The sequence below is a fragment of the Crinia signifera genome, chromosome 12, assembly GCF_055691185.1.
Source record: "Crinia signifera chromosome 12, ASM5569118v1, whole genome shotgun sequence".
Lineage (NCBI taxonomy): Eukaryota > Metazoa > Chordata > Amphibia > Anura > Myobatrachidae > Crinia > Crinia signifera.
In genome coordinates this window covers 89,785,206-89,808,995 of record NC_139228.1, presented here as the reverse complement: position 1 = coordinate 89,808,995, position 23,790 = coordinate 89,785,206, and the positions used below count along the sequence as shown (strand labels likewise).

The 23,790-nt window shown below is 47.6% G+C and overlaps 2 protein-coding genes across 2 annotated transcripts; one reads left to right on the top strand and one right to left on the bottom strand.

Annotated features, from left to right (window-relative positions):
* The first annotated feature begins 2,500 nt into the window (after window positions 1-2,500).
* Window positions 2,501-7,444, top strand: SRP14 (signal recognition particle 14). The gene is made up of 5 exons (XM_083166206.1): window positions 2,501-2,633; window positions 3,902-3,974; window positions 6,185-6,297; window positions 6,391-6,423; window positions 7,131-7,444. Exons 1-5 carry the CDS (start codon window positions 2,610-2,612, stop codon window positions 7,218-7,220), a joined length of 333 nt encoding a protein of 110 aa, XP_083022332.1. The 5' UTR covers window positions 2,501-2,609; the 3' UTR covers window positions 7,221-7,444.
* Window positions 7,445-9,591: 2,147 nt separating this feature from the next.
* On the bottom strand, window positions 9,592-22,937 carry LOC146049856 (neuroglobin-like). The gene is made up of 5 exons (XM_083166509.1): window positions 22,401-22,937; window positions 22,168-22,275; window positions 15,659-15,779; window positions 12,702-12,782; window positions 9,592-11,678 (listed from the first exon to the last, which is right to left on the bottom strand). The coding sequence occupies exons 1-5, from the start codon at window positions 22,574-22,576 to the stop codon at window positions 11,592-11,594; spliced, it is 573 nt and encodes a 190-aa protein (XP_083022635.1). The 5' UTR covers window positions 22,577-22,937; the 3' UTR covers window positions 9,592-11,591.
* Window positions 22,938-23,790: the final 853 nt, after the last annotated feature.

Below are 23,790 nucleotides of genomic sequence, written 5' to 3'. Positions count from 1 at the left end.
CCAGGCGCCCTTAAGCCCCCTGCCATGCCCAGGGTTGCCCTGGCAACTGTTGCTGGCCCCCGAAGCGGAAGTGGGCGGGTCCAGGCGCCCTTAAGCCCCCTGCCATGCCCAGGGTTGCCCTGGCAACTGTTGCTGGCCCCCGAAGCGGAAGTGGGCGGGTCCAGGCCCCCTTAAGCCCCCTGCCATGCCCAGGGTTGCCCTGGCAACTGTTGCTGGCCCCCAAAGCGGAAGTGGGCGGGTCCAGGCCCCCTTAAGCCCCCTGCCATGCCCAGGGTTGCCCTGGCAACTGTTGCTGGCCCCCAAAGCGGAAGTGGGCGGGTCCAGGCCCCCTTAAGCCCCCTGCCATGCCCAGGGTTGCCCTGGCAACTGTTGCTGGCCCCCAAAGCGGAAGTGGGCGGGTCCAGGCCCGCTTAAGCCCCCTGCCATGCCCAGGTTTGCCCTGGCAACTGTTGCTGGCCCCCAAAGCGGAAGTGGGCGGGTCCAGGCCCCCTTAAGCCCCCTGCCATGCCCAGGGTTGCCCTGGCAACTGTTGCTGGCCCCCAAAGCGGAAGTGGGCGGGTCCAGGCCCCCTTAAGCCCCCTGCCATGCCCAGTGTTGCCCTGGCAACTGTTGCTGGCCCCCAAAGCGGAAGTGGGCGGGTCCAGGCCCCCTTAAGCCCCCTGCCATGCCCAGGGTTGCCCTGGCAACTGTTGCTGGCCCCCAAAGCGGAAGTGGGCTGGTCCAGGCGCCCTTAAGCCCACTGCCATGCCCAGTGTTGCCCTGGCAACTGTTGCTGGCCCCCAAAGCGGAAGTGGGCGGGTCCAGGCCCCCTTAAGCCCCCTGCCATGCCCAGGGTTGCCTGGCAACTGTTGCTGGCCCCCAAAGCGGAAGTGGGCGGGTCCAGGCCCCCTTAAGCCCCCTGCCATGCCCAGGGTTGCCCTGGCAACTGTTGCTGGCCCCCAAAGCGGAAGTGGGCGGGTCCAGGCCCCCTTAAGCCCCCTGCCATGCCCAGGGTTGCCCTGGCAACTGTTGCTGGCCCCCAAAGCGGAAGTGGGCGGGCCCAGGCCCCCTTAAGCCCCCTGCCATGCCCAGGGTTGCCCTGGCAACTGTTGCTGGCCCCCAAAGCGGAAGTGGGCGGGCCCAGGCCCCCTTAAGCCCCCTGCCATGCCCAGGGTTGCCCTGGCAACTGTTGCTGGCCCCCAAAGCGGAAGTGGGCGGGTCCAGGCCCCCTTAAGCCCCCTGCCATGCCCAGGGTTGCCCTGGCAACTGTTGCTGGCCCCCAAAGCGGAAGTGGGCGGGTCCAGGCCCCCTTAAGCCCCCTGCCATGCCCAGGTTGATCATGATTTGTGCAGATCTACATTGGCTGCTGAATGAGGGTCATACACTAAGGGGCCCAAACCCATCCCTGCGATCTGCTTCGCTGGGTGCCAGGGTGTCAGCGCTGCCCCCCCCCCCCCCCCCCCCCGGCCCTGTTGGCAGTGTAGTGCATAATCGTAGCCCATAGGCTACAGTGGGCTGCCGCCATATCAGAATGGCAGTAGCCCAGGGACTCAATGCAATGCTGCCCAATATTGATACATCAGACAGCATCGCATCCTCCATAGAAACCTATGAGCGATGCAGCTGCCGGCGGTGCAGGAGGGATACTGGCCCCCACAGCCACCACCATCGCAGATTGGTAGTAATCGATTGTAGCCTATGGACTGCTCACCACAGCACCATCCGCCGACCCAGAAGTGTCTCTTGTGTCTAGCACATAGTTGCCAACATTTGTTTTCTCCTCTCGAACTACCCGAGTAGTATGTCAGGGGTAGGGTGACCAACTCATCCCTTTAATCCGGGACACATATTAATTACACAGGTTCTGTGGCAGTTTAAAACCAGGTGAAATGGAGTCTTGAGGTGTGGCAGTTTAAAACCAGGTAAAAGCCAGCCACAGAACCTGTGTAATTAATATGTGTCCCGGATTAAAGGGATGAGTTGGTCACCCTAGTCAGGGGGCGGGGCGAAGCAGACATCATCAAGCCTCACCCCCATGGCAGGCAAACACCGCAATTCGCTGGTCCACAGAATGCCACCGCCAGCCCCTGCAATGGAGAGAGGCGCTACATCTGTAGTAGAGTTGGGCATAGGGGGAAATGTACTAAGATGGGAGTTCTATTTCACATGGGATGTTGCTGTGGGCAGCCAATCAGAATCTACTTCTTATTTTTTTTTTTAGCACCTTCTAGATCTAGAAGATAATAGATAACATCTTATTGGTTGCCCATAGCAACATCCCATGTGAAATCAAACTCCAATCTTCGTAAATTAGAGGCCTGTAATCAGGATGGGACACTTCTTTATTTCACTGATGGATATCGAACATCAATACTCCAGCCGATGTGTTGCTAACATATCGATATTATTTGTCCTTTAATACGTCCACTGCTACGTATTATTAGACCAGTCCTTCCCACCTCCAGACGCTAGGTGTCGCCGCCCTGATCAGAGAGTACAGCTCTATGGTTTCCTGCTCTATGGCTGATTGGCTGCGGCTGACACGCACATGCTCCGCCTCCCTGCGGCTCTCAGTGACGTGTTTCCGGTGCTGCTGCTTGTGCTGAGATCAGCTCTGTGGTGGGAAGAAGATGGTTCTCCTGGAGAGTGAGCAGGTGAGGAGCGGGAGGGCCCCGGTCCCCCGGGAGAGCGGTATGCTGATGCTGGGGGCATCCATAGTATAGGCGGACATAGCAATGAGTCCGCCATGTAACTGTGCGTGTGACAGAGGCTGGGAGCCAGGTAACAGACCGGCTTCCTGCACTTGTGCCAGTCCTACCCGGGGCCTTCGTGTTGGCAGGCTGTGTCCATGGGCAGAACCAGCATACACCTGTACCAGCCTGTACATGCAGTGTCCTGGGCAGCAGATAACGCCTGGGAATGGCTCCAACACTTTGTGTTTGCTTAGTGACTGCACTATTAAAGCGCACAGTCCTGCCAGCACGCACTCACCGGCAGCAGCCAGCACGCACGCACTCACCGGCAGCAGCCAGCGCGCACGCACTCACCGGCAGCAGCCAGCGCGCACGCACTCACCGGCAGCAGCCAGCGCGCACGCACTCACCGGCAGCAGCCAGCGCGCACGCACTCACCGGCAGCAGCCAGCGCGCACGCACTCACCGGCAGCAGCCAGCGCGCACGCACTCACCGGCAGCAGCCAGCCAGCACGCACGCACTCACCGGCAGCAGCCAGCACGCACTCACCGGCAGCAGCCAGCACGCACTCACCGGCAGCAGCCAGCCAGCACGCACTCACCGGTAGCAAGCCAGCTAGCATGCACGCACTCACCGGCAGCAGCCAGCCAGCTAGCATGCACGCACTCACCGGCAGCAGCCAGCACGCACTCATCGGCAGCAGCCAGCACGCACGCACTCACTGGCAGCAGCCAGCACGCCGGATGGGGTCCCGACAGTCATTTACCCGACGTCGGGGTCCAGACAGTCAAAACCCAGACACACGGGGGCCCGACGGCAACCAGCTATTCTCCCTCGTGGGGGTCCACGACCCCCTTAGAGGGACAACAGAATAAGTGGTGAGTGCAGCGAGCCACAGTGCCTGCAGCGTGGCAAGAGCAGCGAAGCCGCAAGGGGCTTTGTTGCGCTTACCATGCTGTCTGGGTCCGGCCAGTCGGGATAATGACTGTCGGGATCCTATACCACACCCCAGCAGCCAGCACACTCACTCACCTGCAGTCGCCAGCACACTCACTCGCCGGCAAGCGGACACTCACTTATTGCCAACCTTAATATGATATCACAATAAAACACCGCCTCGCATCTTGTCTGTGTTGGATTTGGTCCCTGGATTACATCATTCCGTTTTCTCGCCGCAGTCTGTGTAATCGGTTCTAACATTACGTGGACTCTCTTCCTCTATTTTCAGTTTCTGACTGAGCTAACGCGATTGTTCCAGAAATGCCGGACAACTGGAAGTGTCTTCATCACCCTAAAGAAATGTAAGTACAGTACCCATTCTGCTGCTGTTCAGATTAAGGAGGGTATATGTCAAAACTATCAGTATCGCATCAGCTACGGTCATTTCTCAAACGCAGCCTGTAAAATGACCAGAGTTGGTTGGAGTTTTATCTGTCTTGCAGCTGTGATAGATCTTCGCCTTAGTACTAATTCTACTTCAATTTGCATCTATGCTCTTTTGTATTATGTAACCGGAATACTGAGAGAGAAATTTCAGTATTGTTGGATTTGCTTTACCACCTGTTATTTTAATAATAATAATAATAATAATAATAAAAAATTGTCATCGTTTGTGGTGAAACAATGAATCTTTGGTGTTGTGCAGGAAAATTATAGCAAAACATATGAATAAGCGCAGTAAAATATAATCAGACAGTAGCGTTTCTGTATTAGCAATATGTTACGACCCTTCCTGTTTTTAACGTTCTAGAAATGTGCCTATTGTCCCTTATTGCGATGCCCCACTAATCTCAGTCTGATCTTGGCGGCCCCACGGCTGCCTGCCTCTTGGTCAATCTGTTGTCACCACTTTCCATCTGATGCGCATTGATTGGACAAACTGGTAAATCTGATTCGCTGGCATGTTGCCATGACAGCCGAGGGCAAGATTGGCTGTTGGGAATGAAGTGTTGCCCTTGGCATGCAAAGTGTCAGAAGTTAAGGCAAAGAGTGGCTCTGAATTGGCCATGGTGGGGGCTCGTGATGGGAAGGTGGTGGCATTGACCAGAAGACCAGCGTTCCTGCTGTGCTGCTATGAGGGCTGGTACAGCTACAGTCTAATAGGGGACCGGGTCTGCTCTGCATGGTGCCTGGCCTCTGCTCAGACTTCATATATACTGTAGGTGGGTGAGGGGTCCTACCAACACAGCCATTGTCTGCACTTTCTGTACTGATATCTGCAGTGTGTACTATTATAATGCTGCAGCTGAGTCATTCCATACAGCCCAGTTCCCCTATTGTTCATTATCTCTTTAAAGGTTGAACATGTGAAAGAAGCAGAGCACGGAGAGATTATTGTGGCTGGCATTGCATGCATTAAAAGAAGTAATTTATATTCATGCAATTGTGTTAATTCTAGCACCCGCAAGCTTTGAAAACCAATGCAGTTCCTGTTCCCTGCCTGGGGTGTCGCTGTCTGCTTTGGTGTTTCTAGCACATGTCTGGTTTGCATATCAGTGCTGATATACAGACCACACTGTGCTAGAAGCACTACAGCAGACAGCGACACCCCAGGCAAGGAAGAGGAACTGCAGGGGTTTTCAAAGATAGTGGGTGCTAGAATGAACACTAACGCAATAATACTGAGGTTCTGGAATATAACGCTGCTCAGTAGGATTAGATACTCAGGTACATTGCGAAACAAACTCCAATAAAAATAAAATCAGATTTATTATTAACTTTACAACACCAAAATAATTGCTTTTATTTAAAAAAAATCTTAAATCACAAAAAAGGTTTAACTAGAGATAGGATTATTATATAGTTTTTACCCTCTCCACCATCGTGCTTCTGGGCATTCTCTACACAGTATAATGAATGAGATGACGTAGGCAGGGTTATACTGCTCACAAATACACCTTTCTCTGTATTGCTTTGTTGCCCTGCAATGAAACCAGGATTACTATGACGCTTGAGGGCTGTGCAGTTGTTCAGCTCTGGTATAGCCCAAATAAATCTCCTACCTGCCCTCTGACCTCTTCAGGTGTGTGCATTGTTGCTGCCTCAGGTGTGTGCATTGTTGCTGTAACTATTATTGATTTCTTATAATAGTACACAGTGGGAGGAGTTTCTCTAAACTAAAAATGCTGTAAAACCCCCCGGTTTTTTTGGATGCTCTAAGCATCCCCCGCCGGGTTACCGCCAGAAAACTCTGGCGATGCCCCATAGAAGCCTATGGGCTTCTAACGTGACCCCCCGCCGCCCGCACCCCCCCCTCAGCTGTGTCCTGGGAGGGGGGAGCCCCTGATCATTGCCGGGTCAACACAAAAGACAGCTCTTAACGCAATAGCTGTCTTTTTTCATAATTATCGCATATGTTGGAGCATATGCGATAATTATGTTTGTGGTAGCCGGCGATGGGCGGCGGTAAGGGGGTGCAGATGTTAGAGCATCCCCCCCCAATGGTATGTTATTTTCTGTGTGCTTTGAGTGGTGTGTTCCAAGTTAACCACTTACGTGGCCATGTTCACAGATGATGGTCGAACAAGACCTTCTCCGAGTAAAGGCCATTCAGAAGGCAACGAACCAACTGAGAATAAATGTCTACTGAGAGCCACCGATGGCAAGAAGAAAATTAGCACCGTAGTAAGTGGTCCGACAGTAAATCGTATACACCTTCTATATCTTTACTGGTAACGAACATGTTTCTGATTTCATTCTCCCCCTTTTTCCCAATAGGTTAGTTCCAAAGATGTTAACAAATTCCAAATGGTAAGTGGAGCAGTCAGGCGGACTTATGTATATAGGAGCTAATTCAGGTTTGCAGCAGGTCCGAATTAAGCCCCTCTGTTGATGGGGGGGGGGGTCTGCGCATGTGCAGGCTCTGAGTGCCTTCGGCAGCCTGAAAGGCAAGGGGCATTCCTGGATGGAACCTTGGGGTTTCATGGGCGTGGCTGCAAAAACGGTTGGCACACCCATAGAAACGCTGTGCAGGCCCCAGTGAACGCATGCATTTCCATACCTGCGCCTCCTCTGGCCGGCACCCTCAGTGAGTCACTCGGTGGCTGCTTGCATGGACACGACCATGCAAGCAGTTGTCAAAAGACTTCTGGGTCACGCGGCGGCTGCATGTGCCTGCCAGAGAAGGAGAAATCCATCGATGGTAAGTAAAGATCGAAGGATTTTCACCTCTGTGCAGGCACTAGCAAACGGATGTGTACCCGTACACATCCGTTTGCAGTCCTGCACAGGGGTGTGCATTCAGCAGGGCGAAGTTAACCTGCTCACTGGGCTCCGAACACACACAGCTCAGCAGGCTGGTCTGAATTGGGGCCCCATAGTGGGGATCCTTCTGGTTAGCCATTACCAGTGAACGCTGTTGAGTTCCTACATAAGTAACTAAGATCTGGATGTGTCTGGTTGGATTTGGTATTGGGCTATTACCGCAGCGGAATACATCAAATGATTCTGTTTTTTAGGCTTATTCAAATCTACTCCGTGCAAATATGGATGGTCTGAAAAAGAAGGATAAGAAAAGTAAAACGAAGAAAAGCAATGCCACCCAGTGATGGACTATGCGGTTATATAAAGCCAGGAGCAGTGTGAGAGAGCACAGCCTGTGTCAGCTGTATCCCACCACCGGCCAATCCCCACAGCAGGATCCACACTCTGCTCCGCTGCCGGCTTTACATTTTATTTCAGAATTGGAAGACACTTTTTTCTTTATTTGTTGTACAGACTGTGTCCGGGAAGGGCAAGTATTGTTCTTTTATTAAACTGATGCTAAATTCCACAGCGGTGTCTGAAGCTGGCGCTTATGTAACTGGGTATACTTATAACATACAGAACTGTGTAAGTGGAACCTTGTATTGCCAGGTGTTTTTCTTTCTCTTTATGGAACCTTTTCCCTGCCCTGGGTAATGATATTGGATAAAATGTTTGTCCTTTTTCCTTGGCTTTTCTATGCAGATCTCTCTGCATTGCTATCAGATGGGTGCTGGTGCCTTTGTATGTGCTGCACATAAACAAAAGTACATTATTTTGAAGGATCTGTCTTTTTTTTTTTGGTAAGTGCAAAATATATTTGAAAAGGTTTTTTTTTTTTTTTTAAGAAAACATAACTCCTCACTACATATATAACTGGGATGCGTTCATTCTCCTGGTGCTCGGGATGTCGACAGCCGCTAGATCCTGGTGCTGGAATGCCGACAGTGATGAAGATGCCAGCATCCCGAATACTGGTCACCGCATGTATCCCTATCTTACCCCTGTTCTCCATAAGAGATTATATTTAGCATTTACATCTTTTTTTTTTTTTTTTTTTCTCAGATGCGCTATGAATGAGAGTGGTAAAATCTAGGATTACATATGCCAAAGCATTGATGGATTGATTTATTTTTTTCCTCTCCATATGAGACTCCTACTCCTTTTCAGACATACCCGGGATTTTAGAGACCCGGGTCGATTGCAGGTGCTTAGGATTCGGGAGTGAAATCCCGGGAAGACCCTTTTAGACGGGTGCGGATCAGTTGGTCACCAACAAGTTGTTAGAAAGTCGTTAGGTCGACATGCGTCTAGGTCGACAGGGTCATTAGGTCAACAGGAGATAGGGTCGACTGATTTTTTTTCTACCCTTGTGTTGACACAGTCAACATAAACACTAAAACGTACCACTGCACGGTGTTTGCTACGCTCGGCACATTATTTTATTCTCCCGCCATGCCCTAGTACAGGCTTTCCCAACCACGGTCCTCAAGGCACACCAACAGTGCAGGTTTTAGTGATATCCAGGCTTCAGCACAGATGGTTTAATCAGAATCCCTCAGATACTAATTAAGTCACCTGTGCTCAAGCCTGGATATCTACAAAACCTGCACTGTTGGTGTGCCTTGAGGACCGTGGTTGGGAATGACTGCCCTAGTGGATGGTATGTGGCATGAAATACCGCATGTCGGCTCAAAAAACAGTAAAAAAATAACCTGTCGACCTACTTGGTGGTGACACAATGAGGGAACTTGTGTATTATCTGGGCGCCCGATTTTTTTCATCGCACCTTAAAATCACGTTGCATCGCATACAATCATATTGCATTCAATTCGATTTGACGCAATTTTTATATGTACAGACACCCAGATGCCTGTTTCATATGTGAAATGGTCCCCCAGACCCCTTTTTTAATTGTATACCCACCCTGATGGGTAAATGCCCCCATTGTTAATGCCACCCCCACTATCAACGCCAACCTGAAGCGTGGCGAGCGCAGCGGTACGCGTCATCCGACCTTTTCATACCCCCACTATCCACGTCGGCGTGGAGTTGATATTATATAGTGTGGCGAGCGCACGCGAATTACATGTGAAGTAATACGTGTCCCCTCGCTGCGCTCACCACGCTTCGGGCTCGGAGGCTCGCTGCGCTTGCCACACTATATGAAATCGACTCCACACCAACGTGGATAGTGGGGGTATGAAAAGGTCGGAGGACGCGTACCGCTGCCGCTCGCCACGCTTCGGGTTGGCGTTGATAGTGGGGGTGGCGTTAACAATGGGGGGCATTTGGCCATCAGGGTGGGTATACAATTAAAAAAGGGGTCTGGGGGGCCATTTCACATATGAAACAGGCATCTGGGTGTCTGTACATATAAAAATGGGCATTTAGCCAAAATCGCGTCGTATTGTATACCATACAATGCGACGCGATTTTTCTCTTCGAGGGAAATCGCATCGCATGCTTAAGGTAGTGGCATACAATTTCAACATCGGGCGCCCAGATAATACACAAGTACCCCAATGAGCATATCCCTTTTAGACATACGCTAGTCCTGGGTTGATTCGCGAGCATGTGAAAAAACAAATGGCATTTTCACATATATCTGAAAGGGGGTATGACTGAATATTGTTGTATTCTGGTTTATGCACAATAAAAGGCAATGGAATATTGCAAGTGACACTTTTATTAATAATCACAAATGTTCTATTAGGCTTTTTTTTATTGGAACGTAGAAAAAGAAACCAACAGTCACATCACTGATTACCATGTCTCTGGGCTAAAGACTTTCCTGGCTACATTTTTACTTTACAAAACTTTTGAGAATTGCATAAGAATAATCTTTTGTCCGTCCGTCAGACAAGGCTTAAGACTTGTTTACTATATACAACATTTAATTGTTCTCTACTCCATATAATTATTATTGTAATATTATATTAATATTGTTCAGTGGTTTACGGCTAGATCTTTGGTCCACCAGCACTGCAGATATTGGTATCGATATCGGTGCCGCGTATGGTATTGTGTGCACCCAGCTTTACACACATAGTTATCTGGTAACTTTCAGGCACTGGTTTCCTACAATTCCACCATCTCCTACCAATAATATGTTCTATATCTCCAGAGTACTGAGGCAGCAGTTGGGTACATTTAGAAGTAGTTAGTGATTGATCTAAATGTAAAGGGTACAACACATTACATACCACACACTGGCCCTTATTCAGATCTGATCGCAGTACAAATTTGGGTACTTATGTATTATCTGGACTCCCATGTTAAATGCACCCCATTTTTTCATACCCCTACTATCCAATTACGCATGGAGTTGATTTTATATAGTGTGGCGAGCGCAGCAAGCCACCGTGCCCGAAGCGTGGCGAGCGCACGCGGTCTCATAAGAAAAACGGGAGCCCAGATATTACATAAGAACCCACATTTGTTCTTAATTTGTGGAAAAACCATGTGCAGATGTAAAAGTGCAGAGAGAGTTAGATTTGGGTGAGTTATTTTGTTTCTGTGCAGGGTAAATACTGACTGCTTTATTTTTACACTGCAATATTTTCAGTTCAACACACCCCACCCAAATCTAACTCTCTCTGCACATGTTACATTTGCCCCACCTGCAGTGCACATGGTTTTGCCCATTTTGAGAACAAATTTGTACTGCGATCAGATCTGAATAAGGGCCACTTATAAACTTTGTATCATAACTATAATGTTTAAGCTAACTTGTATATTACTATAACCTAAGCACGTTATCCAATCGCATGTTTGTCTCAGAACACAACTATATAAATGCTATAGGGCCCATGTTTCTATGGATATTACATATAAATACACAGTCCAGCAATTGGCGCTTCTTGCTAGATCATAAATGGTAGGTTTTTTCTAGAAGATACTATATAGATGGAGACTAATGTTGGCGCTATTCATACCAATCAAGAACGTGTATTCCAATATGTCAGATCTGTTTATTGTTAGATTTTGTATCAGACAGACAGACAAGGTCTCTGGAATGTGTTTCCAGTGAGGGGTGATCTATATTGTATGACCCATTTCCCTATGACAGACCATGATCAGGGATCTACTGCTGGGCGAGGCGCATGCCTAGAACAGGCACCAGCTGTGTCGCTTATAGTTCCCAACTGACACCGCCTGATTGACAGGCAGCGGCACTGATGGGGCGGAGGGAGGGGAGAGACCAGCTGTTTACCATGCAGACTTCTGGCCTTGCAGCTCCTCTTTCCATTGGCCAGCTGCATAAGGCTTTGAGGTCTGCGTGGAACATGGTAACCGCAGGATCCCAGCTGGCGGAGTTGGTCGCATTGCTGGATTTTCAGTGACATGCAGGAGGCACCTCTTGTACTGAGCCATCTCCCGCATGTTCCTCCTTCAAATTGGATGGCAAGGCAAAGCTGTATTTATTTTCTGTCCAGCTCTGAAATAGGCCCAGAGCCAATTACTTCGGCCTCCGAAGACACTGATTAGTGCGAACGACACCAGATAGTCAAACGGCTTAGCCAAACCTTTCAGTAACGTGGAGGATTGGCAGAAAGACTTTATAAAGCCAACACCCACCCAGAGTGGGTAATGCCTAAACTGGGCTGTATACCTCCCTGTGCGATGCCATTGGTTGTTTATTGCAGCTTTACTACCCAGCCATGACCCTGTGGTCATTTACGGCTGCTGTCATCGGCCCTTCTGGCTTCTTCCTCCTTGTATCCTCTTTCCATCACCGCACATATATAGGAAAATAGACCCTGAAGAGGCAAGAAGAATAAAAAACAAGATCAAGTTCTGATGTAGGAAAATATTGTAGAGCTGCAAACTGGTCACACGAGCCGGTGTACCACATGAGCCAGCGTACCACAGCTCTGCCTGCGTGACAGCCCCACCGGTCAGTGAGCAACAATAGTCATGGGGGGAGATGTACAGTATGAAGCAGTGAAAAGAGTGCCGAAGTTGCCCATGACAACCAATCACCTGCTTCTAGGGATGCCAATCCGGGGCATTTTTTTAAATCCTTGAATTCGGGATTGAAAAATGCCTTTTCCCTGGATTCCCAGGATTGGCTTCCCTGATTAAAAAAAACCCACCTCAGCCGCCCCGCATATTTATGTACATGTGTGGTGCGGCAATGGAGCCGGAAAGTGGTTGGGTTGTTGTCCTGGAGCCGTGCGGGATGCAATAGATGAGGTGCGAGGGTAGCACGGTCTAATCCTGAAATCCCGGTATTTGAAACTCCAATCCTGGGATTTAAATCCCAGCGTTTTGGGGGCCAATTCCTGGTATTCCGCCGATCCTGTTCCCGGGATTGGCCACCCGAACTGCTACCTATAATATTATAGAATGCGCTTGATAACTTTTACCTCAAAGCTGATTGGTTGCCAATGGTAACGTCTCCACTGGCTCACATCTCCACTCTTTTCATTGCGTCATACATCTACTCTATAATCCAGCTATGTGGTGCTTGGGCCCAGGGCAGCCGAGAGGGGTGGGGTACTAATTACCCGGGCCCGGGATTCCTCTCCGCTGCCCTGCTTGGGCCAAGTGGTCAGGATACTTTCAGCCTCAAACAGGTGTGTGGGTGTATGTATAACAATTACAAGTAGTCTACATTTCCTGGGGACCTTTATTGTTCCGTCATCCGGTCGTTAGTTTTTCGTTACTTTGTTTTTAAACTGATTTATTCTTCACGATTCAAGTCGGCATAGATATAGATTATTACAGTGTGCTGAATGGGAATATCATTGATTCTTAATTGGCTAGAACAAGCTACATACCTTCCACCCATTCTCCAGCTCCGGTGTCCATTGGTCTTTCAGTATTGGTCGAACAGCTGAAATGAATTCAGCGCCCACATACTACAACATAAATTACAATGTTAGAGCTGGAAATGCATCTACAAACCTGCCACCAATTACTAGTTATCCAATGAGAAGGGCGATTTTAACACCGGTGACGGCTACCTAAAACTGAGATCAAGGAACAGAGTATCTACTGGGTGGTAGGAGCCATGTTGTTGGGCATCAGCGCTTGGCAGGGGATAGAGCCCTGTGGGGGTGATTCACTAACTAGTGGTCTTTCACGAATGAACGCCTGGCATCGCTGCTGACCTTCACTATGCAAATGGCTGTGTATGCTCACACCTCCATTTGCATGTGAGCATATGGCCATAAAATTCAGTGGTCTCTGACCATCATGTGCTCACGACGTGTTGTCAGGCGCCTGCCCTGTGCACGCTTTGACCCGCTTGTGTTCGCATAGGGACGCCAGCATTGTTCTGGGTGCACCCACCGTTGGGTGTCCCTATGGCCAGCCCCCTGCCCACCCCGATATCTGCAAACGCCTCGGCCAGTGTAGTAACAATAGCCCCGCAGACCATGCGGTGGCATGGAGGCGCTGGGGATCTGCGGGGCTATTGTTACGCCGCTGCCGCCTTCCTGGACCTGCCGCGTCTGTGGCTGGGACCTGCAGAGTTACTTGTTTGCGGTCCTCTAGCATCCTTAAAGATGGTCTGTTTTTATGGGCAGCCATTTAGTGAGGGTCAGTTTTCATTAGCAGCGGGAGCCAGGAGGGGAGCCGGGACCGCAGACGAGAATGAATTCGGCTCTTAGTCCTTATAACCCAAGTTTTGGCATGGGAGAGCGCAAAAACCCAGGTTTGCAGGCGGTGTAAACGCTCTCACCCAGGCCGGGAGACCCAGGATTTCAACTCCGCAAAAGTTCCTGGTTGAACATGGGTGCAATGTAAACAGGTAAGCCGGGTCGATGGGACCTGTAGCCGTTCACTGCAATGGAAAAGCGGGCACTGGAAAATGCTGTTATCTGCCATTTCCCTCACAGGCCCCGCCTCTGGTGACATCACCTGCCCGGCATTATACTGGGTGGGGATGACGTGTAAAAGAGGTCAAAAGCATAGTGTATGGCCACCCGTAGTATTAGGGACACATTTTGAAGAAGGCCACCTACGATGTTGACATGCTACCAATATCGACATAACATCCTCCCTATAGACATTACATATATGACAAGATTGTGACCCAATGTAAATTTAATAAGGTTTTTTTTTTTTAATCAGTTGCTTCTCGGCCCATTTAATTTAAAAGGAAAATAATATTAATTCTCAAACATGACTTTGTAACTCAGTGGTCAGGGAACTCGGTCCTCATTACCCAGTGGCGCACACAGGGGGGGTTTCTGAATACCCAGAAACCCCCCAGGAGTCTATGGGCCCTAGGCTGAAAGCTGAGGGTCCCCTCTTTCCATGGGTACAAGAAATGTAAAAATCGGCCCTTGGGAACCGGAGATATCTGACTTCAAAGCAGTGGTCCCCATCCAAGCCTGTTAATTGTTCTTCCCAGTCAGATATTTCAGGTTCTTTCTGACAGAGCTTTTCTGAGGGTATATTCCAAAAGCTGGGACTCTCCTCCTTTGATGGACACTTTTGTCTCTACTGTTGCCAGAACCAGAGATATCAGCCTTCCAGCAGCTGGTTACTGCTCCAGCTCCACACACCTGGTATGTAGTTTTATATACTTGTTGGCAGATTGCTCTGCCTCCTGAATGCTGATCCCCTAGTCCCCAATACCATTTGGTAGGTGGGATTCTCTAGTTTTTAATTCCATTAAAATCTAAAAAATCTATTTCAGGGAACTGGATATATCTGCAGTCAAGCAAGCTGTCCTGAAAATTATGAATAATAAGCCCACTCCACTATACACCCCTACTCTGCATATTAAACATCCTCTACCACACTGGAAGTTATGTATCAGGGCCCCTTCATTCAGCCCAATGCCCCCTTCTCCCACCTCCCACCATCTGTGCAGTAAAGTGGAAATGGTACTTATGTAATATCTGGGCTCCCGTTTTTCTTATGAGACCACGTCCACTCACCACGCTTCGGGCACGGTGGCTCGCTGCGCTCGCCACACTATATAAAATCAAATCCATGTGTAGTTGGATAGTAGGGGTATGAAAAAATGGGGTGCATTTAACATGGGAGCCCAGATAATACATAAGTACCGTGGAAATTACTGATCCAGGCCCTACATGCTGAGCGGTTGATATAATACCCCCTACCACCCGCGGGACATAGAAGCTTCCCCCCACCCCTATCGGGGGATCTGTAGGGGCCCCAATACATTGCTATGCCCAGGGGTCTACACTGCTGTTGACGCCCCTGTATGTATGTATGTGTATATATATATATATATATATAAATATTTTATTTTTTTTATTATTATTTATATACATTTGGTCTATCTATAATACTTATAGGTATATAGGTACTGGGTCACCTAAGTGTCCATCTCCGTGCTTTACTCCGCCCCTCTGGAAACCCCCTCCTGAAAATCCTGCGTTTGCCACTGTTACCCCACACAGTGCATGTTTTGCTGGTAACCCAGCAGGTGCACAGGTGTACTAATTACTCAGACACATTATATAAGATCCGCAGGTGGAGTTAATTATTTCACTTGTGATTCTGTGAGGAGACCTGCAAAACATGCACTGTGTGGGGTAATGAGGTCCCAGTTCCCTGACCACTGCTGTAACTTATACTTATGATTGCTCCTTTAAATCCTGTTGCTGCTATCCTCATATACTCCTTTACTCATTGTCTTGTTGCAAAACTAGGCCATTACAGGTCAGTAGCACCAATAATACAGACAGACTGACTGATCCCAGCAGCAGGAGTTCTGCGCCATCATCATACAGAAATTGGGGAAGAGGTTTCTCACCTGATAATATTTAGGAGCTGCATTATATCTGTAGTGACTCTTCCCAAGTTCCAATGCGAGGTCTTCCAGCCGGGCAGAATTATCCATCCGAGCAACAACCTTCTCCACAAATGACAGGACCCTGATGATAAGGTATGAATTGGTGAAGCACATTATATATATATATATATATATATATATATATATATATATATACCCTTATTCTGGTTCACCCGCAAAGGCAAATTCCTTTTCAAACCATGTGCACCACAGGTGGGGCAGATGTAACATGTGCAGAGAGAGTTAGATTTGGGTGGGGATTTACTTCAAAGTGAGATCTATATTGCAGTGTAAAAAAAGCAGCCAGTATTTGCCCTGCACAGAAACAAAATAACTCACCCAAATGTAATCCTCTCTGCACAAGTTACATCTGCCCCACCTGCAGTGCACATGGTTTTGTCCATTTGAGAAGGAATTTTCCTTTGGGAGTGAACCAGAATAAGGGCCTCTGTACGCTGGTATGTCACAATGATTATACAGCAATATGATGTGTAGAGCTTTGTACTGAACTATCTATCCTTAGCTTCATAACGCAGAGCACGGTTCTCAAGGAAACCGGAACGGCCTCAGGCCTAGCAATATACTTGCTGAAACATAATGGTTAATCAAAATGACAAAAGCACAGAGTAAGAATATCAATATCTCTAGATAAGGCATTCCCAACCACGGTCCTCAAGGCACACCAACAGTGCAGGTTTTAGTGATATCCAGGCTTCAGCACAGATGGTTTAATCAGAATCCCTCAGATACTAATTGTCAACTGTGCTCAAGCCTGGATATCTACAAAACCTGTACTGTTGGTGTGCCTTGAGGACCGTGGTTGGGAATGCCTGCTCTAGATTGTAAGCTCTCATGAGCGAGGCCTGCACTAACCTTAAGCAGGGCCAGTAGCGCACGCAGGGGGGTTTCTGAGTACCCAGAAACCCCCCAGGAGTCTAAGGGCCCTAGACTGAAAGCTGAGGGTTCCTTCTTTCCATGGGAACAATAATTTAAAATATCGGCCCTGGGGAACCAGAGATATCTGACTTCAAAGCAGTGGTCCCCATCCAAGCCTTTTAATTGCTCTTCCCAGTCAGATATTTCCGGTTCTGTCTGACTTACAGTTTTTCTGAGGGTATATTCCAAAAGCTGGGACTCTTCCCCTTTGACGCACACTAGGAGTTTGTCTCTACTTTGCCCAGAACCAGAGATATCAGCCTCCCAGCACCTGGTTACTGCTCCAGCTCCACACACCTGGTATGTAGTTTTATATTCTCGTTGGCAGATTGCTCTGCGTCCTGAACTCGGATCCCCTAGTCCCCAATACCATTTGGTAGGTGGGATTCTCTAGTTTTTAATTCCAATAAAAGTGTAAACATAGGGAAAAGGGGAATAGGATAGTTTTACCTATGCACTAATACCCACCAATAGTTGTTTTATAGGTAAATATCATCAATAAAGTGTCCACGGTTTTTTAAATAGATGTGCCTCAGCACAGAGATAAACTGTGTGGAGGTGCTCCCCAGAGAGTAAGGTAAGGTCAAAACAGAGAAAAGCAAAGTACTCTCTTTGTTTGGGGGCACACTTTAGTTAAAACTTAACGTTTAATTATTAATCATTAAAAAGTGATTTTAACATGATATCGGACATACATGACACACGTAACATATATACATGAAAAAAGTTCCTTGTTCAAAATCCCCGCCTTGTATAAACAATATTGTCTGCCTTCCCAGGGTTTGGCTAGTATTGTGGGTCACATTCCCTGGTTGATTAATATCAATAAAGCGAGACTGTTATATTTTGCGGTAATGGTAAGGAATTTACTAGAGGACACCTCTATGTTGTGGGTGAGTTAGCGAATATACTCTATTGTGTTTGTCAATGTATAATCTCCAAAGCTATATATCAGTCTATGGCATTGACAAACAGATCCAGAGTACCCCTGGTATACTTAGAAATAGGGGGAGATTTTCAGCATATGCACATGAGTAATTTCTGTGGCTGTAACAATCTGGTTTGCACGTGTTATACCAACAAGACAAATGGTGAGTGGTAGTCTGAATAGAAATAAGTTAGAGTTTTGAGGGTTAGATAGATTTATATAGAAAGAGATGTGTTAGTATATCCCTGCAGTGTGATTGTTTGCACGGCAACTGCTGCTGATTGTCGTTTGATGGATTGATTTTATCAATCCCCACAATTGAGCGGGTTGGATCCGTGTGACAGTTGCAGATATGGATATTAAAACAGTGGGTTACTCCTGTTCATGTTAGAGAAGAGACCTCCCTGGTTGGCTGCCACCCTTGCAGGGAATCGTCACTTCAATCACGAATGGGTGTACCCAAAATGTGATTATAGAACAGAGACTAGATTGGTTACACCTACAGACTCCTCACATGCTGCTTTCTCCCATGTGCTGTATGCATTGATGGGCGATGAGCGATGCGTCTTGTCTCAAGTGTCCCCGAAAAAAAGAATTAATTTAGAAAAGACAATACCACAAATAAAGATTTATTTAATAAATTGACGGTATCATGCAATAATTTTCCAGCTAGAAAAACTGAGTCATAACATCTATAATTGTTTAGTCATTAATACAGTCAGGGGTCTCCTAATCTGGACTTTCTATAGACTCTATTACCAGATAGTGCAATATATGACAGAACACAGAAATCTGTGTGTTCCCCTCTAGGGGGATCTTACCACCTCCTAGTAGGATGAATGGGTGCTAGCGTATACTCCATGTGCGTTTTGAGGATGCTGAAGATTAGCGCTCCCTCAGGGGTCTCTGGGGTTTGAAAAAACAAGGGAAAGAGGATTTTTCTTAAAATATGGCTTGTATTTGTTAACTTTTTATAACTTTTCAAATAGTATTATGTCGATTGGGACTGGGATGGTTCGTTCCATGGGGTTGGTTTAACCCAAAAAGGAGGTGTAATTATTGTACTCGTTCAGGCCATGTGGGCTGACTGTGTTAAGATAGAAGATCCATTTTGTTTCTCTTTGGAGAAGTTCTTTCATGATATCGCCTCCTCTAATGCCGAGTTTAACCTGTTCCAGCCCAAAAGCCTTGAGATCTTCTGATTTTCCTTGATGAAAGGAAAGAAAATGACGAGCCACTGACGTCAGCTTTCTTGGTTTCGAGAGGTCCTTTTTGGCATTACGAATGTTGCCAATGTGCTCTAATAATCTTTGTTTGAAAGCTCGAGTTGTCATCCCTACGTAGCGTAAATTGCAGGGGCATTCCAGGCAGTGTACCAATCCTGTAGTGCTGCAGTTCATAAACTGTTTGATGGAATATTGTTTGCCATATCTGTCTATGATCTGATCAGTTTTTTTGATGTTAGTGCATGCTTTGCAGGTATTGCACGGATATGTTCCTCTCAGTTTTGGTTTTCTTTGAGTTGTTCTCTGAAAATGGCTCTGCACTAGTTTGTCCCTAAGGTTAGGGGACCGTCTCCAACTCAGGGCAGGTTTTTCAGAAAGGATTTCCTTTAGGTCAGTGTCGGCACGAAGGACAGCCCAGTGTTTGGTTATCAGAAGTCAGATATCTCTGGTTCCCCAGCACCTGAACCCACGTTACCCACCTTTGGTTGGCAGATTGCTCTGCCTCCTGAACTCGGATCCCCTAGTCCCCAATACCATTTGGTAGGTGGGATTCTCTAGTTTTTAATTCCAATAAAAGCTAAGAAATTTAATTCTGGGATCTGGAGATATCTGCAGTCAAGCAAGCTGTCCTCCCACCAGAAAATTATGAATAATAAGCCCACTCCACTATACACCCCTCCTCTGCATATTAAACATCCTCTACCACCCTGGAAGTTATGTATCAGGACCCCTTCATTCAGGGACATCAAAGCTTCCGCTCATAGCACCCCCCACCCCTACCGCTGGAGGATCGATAGGGGCCCCAATACATTGCTATGCCCAGGGGTCAACACTACTGTTATGTATATGTGTGTGTGCATATATATGTACAGTATATATATATATATTATTATTATTATTAATATACATTTTGGTCTATCTATAATACTTTAACTGACTCGGCATATACTGGGTCACCTAAGTGTTCATCTCGGTGCTTTGCTCCGCCCCTCTCTGGAAACCCCCTTCTGAAAATCCTGCGTTTGCCCCTGAGGGCACACACCAAAGTGACATGTCGGCGGACCCACGGTCATGCTGTCGTCGTGGCCGATTCAGATGAGCATATAGATTTACAGATAGGGCCTTTATGTCGTCCTGACCGTATACACTGCCAGATACACCAATATATCTGCTGCAGATCCAATCTGATAGGTCTGTGAACGCCATATCTTTTGTACACACGCACCCACCCCCTCCCAAAAGAACAGCCGCTGGATGATAGATCACTCACCGGGTCAGATGTACTAAGCTTGATAAGTGATAATCTGGAGAGTGATAAACAGCCAGCCAATCAGCTCCTTGCCAGACTCCTACATTTTCCCTGGATTTAGGCCCTTATTCTGGTTCACTCGCACAGGCAAATTTATTCTCAAATGGACAAAACCATGTGTAGTGCAGGTGGGGTAGATGTAACATGTGCAGAGTGATTTAGATTTGGGTGAGTTGTTTTGTTTATGTGCAGGGTAAATACTGGCTGCTTTATTTTTACACTGCAATATAGATCTCACTTTGAAGTAAAACCCCACCCAAATCTAATTCTCTCTGCACATGTTACATCTGCCCCACCTGCAATGCACATGGTTTTGCCCATTTGAGAAGGAATTTGCCCTTGCGAGTGAACCAGAATAACCCCCTTAGTTAAAACTTAAAGCTGTTTACCAGCAGGTGGCGAGATTCATCTAGCAGTGTATTTTGTACGCAATGCATCCCACCATTCCTACCAATGGTGGGTTATCTGGGTTGTTACTGCATTTCCCCCATGTACTAAAACCTGATCATTGTGTTTTTGCAATAGAGAGTAACGCAAGAAAAAGCTGTCATTATACAAGTCTAGGGGCTTCTCTCCACTGGAGTGTTTTATGGACCTGCCACGGGTCCCTTCCAGCATGCCCCACGGTGGGCGCCATCACTCTGTACACAGGGCTGCCACTGGGAATTTTGGGGCCCTGGACCGATTTCCAGTCCAGGCCCCCCCTCCCCTTCACTTACCGCCTGACTCCTGCTGCAGGTCTCGAAACACAGGCTTCTTCAGCACCGGCTGGTGAGCCAATCAGAGCTTGTGTACTGGCAGCCTCTCTGATTGGCTAATGGTACACAAGTTCTAATTGGCTCCAAAGCCGGTGCAGCATTTTAATTGGCTGACAGCGTCCTGCATTGAAGAAGCAGGCAGCACAGCGGAGGCAGTCGGGGGGTTGCGGTGGGCAAAGTGAGCTGCCAGAGGCCGGGGCCAGGGACATCTGTACCCACAGCACCCACCTGTCGGCAGCCCTGTCTGTACATGCTCAGAGGGACACCCTGGGACCAGACTCAGAAGTCCATCACCTGATCCGATTCGCAGAGGACAGCTCATATTGCAAGAGCTGTCCTTTGTGTTACTAATCGCATATGCGATTATTAACTGTGCGGTACCCGGCGAATGTCGGCAATGTGGGGCAGAGAATGTTAGTACATCCGCCCTAAAGTTCCTAGGTGGTACTGTAGCTTTGATCAGTCCTCTAACCTGTATTCAATATTGTCTTGTGTATATAATGAGAGTGTACAATAAACCTCTGAGATACAAGGAATGGGTGGAAACACTTTGGAATTCTGCACGTACCTTTTTCTATTAAATGAATTCGATTTGTATTAAATGCGCACATACATCCTGCATTGGGCAATTTAAAATCTTTGTTATGAAGGCAAAAAGCAAGTGAAGAGCGGGGTGAGGTGGCAGAGAAGAGGGGGAGGTGTAACGCACCTCTGTGAAATTAACTTCACACGAGCAATGCAGTTTATTAATATCCTGGAGTACAATTCCGTTCCCTTTCTTGTCACACCGAGCTGAACAGATGCTAATCTGTGAATTCAGCTTATTGGATAAATCAGACGGCAAAAAAGAGTTTACGTAATTGTTTAGCTTCAATGTTGGTAAATTATTTAACAATTTGACCTAAGTAATGTTAATATAAAGGTATCACTCACTGCGCCTTCTCCTGTACGTCTGTGCATGGCTATGGAACACATTATGTTCCAATACGGGCGATATTTCGTACCCTACCATCCACTAGGGCGTGGAGGGAGAATATAATCGTGTGCGGATCGCAGCGAGGAACCGCGCCCATAGCATTCGGGAATAACAAAAAGAGTAAAACTAATATCAACCTTCCCATTGTCGACCTTCCAACCTTAGTCATGTCGACGTATATCATGTGTCGACCTTCATAGTGTCAACAGTTTCAGGTTGCTGAAAGAGGCGCAATCATTATTGGTGCCCAGATGTCCTCGGGTGACCACATCCATCCCTGCACCGCACAGTAATATATAAGTGAAATGTGAATAAGACACATGACAGCGGGAGTCACCTGAGTCCGTGAAATCGCAGGTCCTTACTGTGGGTCAGTTCCTGGAGATCATCCACATCACGGAAGAGGAAAAACACATCTTTACACTCCGGGTGGGTTTCAAAGAGCCTGAAATCACACGACTGCCATTATTTATTAACCCTTTCACTACTGCACCCTAGCAATACTACTGGGTATCTTGGATCCTATAAATGAGAATACTTTAGGGAGAAGACAAGGGCTTCGGTCCTTACCTGACAAACAGAATAACTCCAACTTTGGCGATATCTTGCTGAATAAGTGCCCACGATTCTGACAGCAGGCGACGTTGCTGAAGAGAGAGGTCAAAGGTGGGTAACGTGGGTTCAGGTGCTACGTGGTCCACAGAAGTTCTTTGTGGCCATCTCCAGCCTGACACAACAGAGCCCATCACTCTTCACCTTCCAGACTCTCTGTAAGCTTCAGTAGATAAACTTGGAAGCTGGGAATGTAGACATTGGAAGGACCGGATACACCCACAGAGCGTCTTCTGAAGCTGGAGATGCTGCTTAAACCCCAATTTGCACATTTACAGAGCACCAAACCTCTGCTGCTCTCAGCTAATAGCTTCTTGTCTCCTATGAAAATCAGGAGGCTCCAGCTGTGACAAGGAGGAGGCAGTCTGGGGCGGCTGGTGATCCTCAGATGTTGTGTTACTGCCATGGCTTTAGGGAAGTGAGGGACATGCTAATAACTCATTACAGCTAGAGATGTGTGCAAGTCACCGAAGAGCATCCGTGTCACCCAGCACTGTCTGCTTCTGTCACTTGCATTGCAGACAATGGGAGAAGTATCTGATTGACACCGGGGGGCGCATAGTGCTCCATTATTTGTTTTATGACTCGTCTCAATTGCGGTCAATGCGTAAACAAATATAATTCTCCAAAATGCCACAGGCTGCTTGGCTCCATTATCATAGGAACTGGTTGATCCATTAACCTGCGATGGCCGGACATTAATTTGATTGTTCAAAAATACGTTTCAAAGGTAAAGGTAAATGAAAAGGCCTGGCAGTCAGTGGGCTCCTGCAATTAACAAGGGATGTCTATGGATTAATAACACCTCGAGGCAATTTAACAAAGCAGGTTTTAAGGATATCCATGTTAGAGCACATATGGTTAAATTAAAATAACTGCGGTACTAATTAAGATGCATATGTACTAAGGCTTGGAGAGAGATAAAGTTACAGCTAATCCAGGGTTGCCTACCTGACCCTCTCCAGGAGGACACAATGCTCTGTTCCGGGACTTCCCTGGTAATGTAGGATTGCCAGCACCTGTGGGGAGCTGGGTCATTGATAAAGAAAGGTGTCACTGCATACATTACCAGGGAAGCCCAGGAGCAGAGCATTGTGTCCTCCTGTAGTGGGACATGCTGGGAGGTATGGATAATGTATGATTGCCAGCACCTGTGGGGAGCTAGGTAACTGATAAGAAAGGTGTCACCACAGGTGCTGGCAATCCTACATTACCAGGGAAGCCCAGGTGCAGAGCAATGTGTCCTCCTGGAGAGGGGCATGCTGGGAGGTATGGATAATGTATGATTGCCAGCACCTGTGGGGAGCTGGGTAACTGATAAGAAAGGTGTCACCACAGGTGCTGGCAA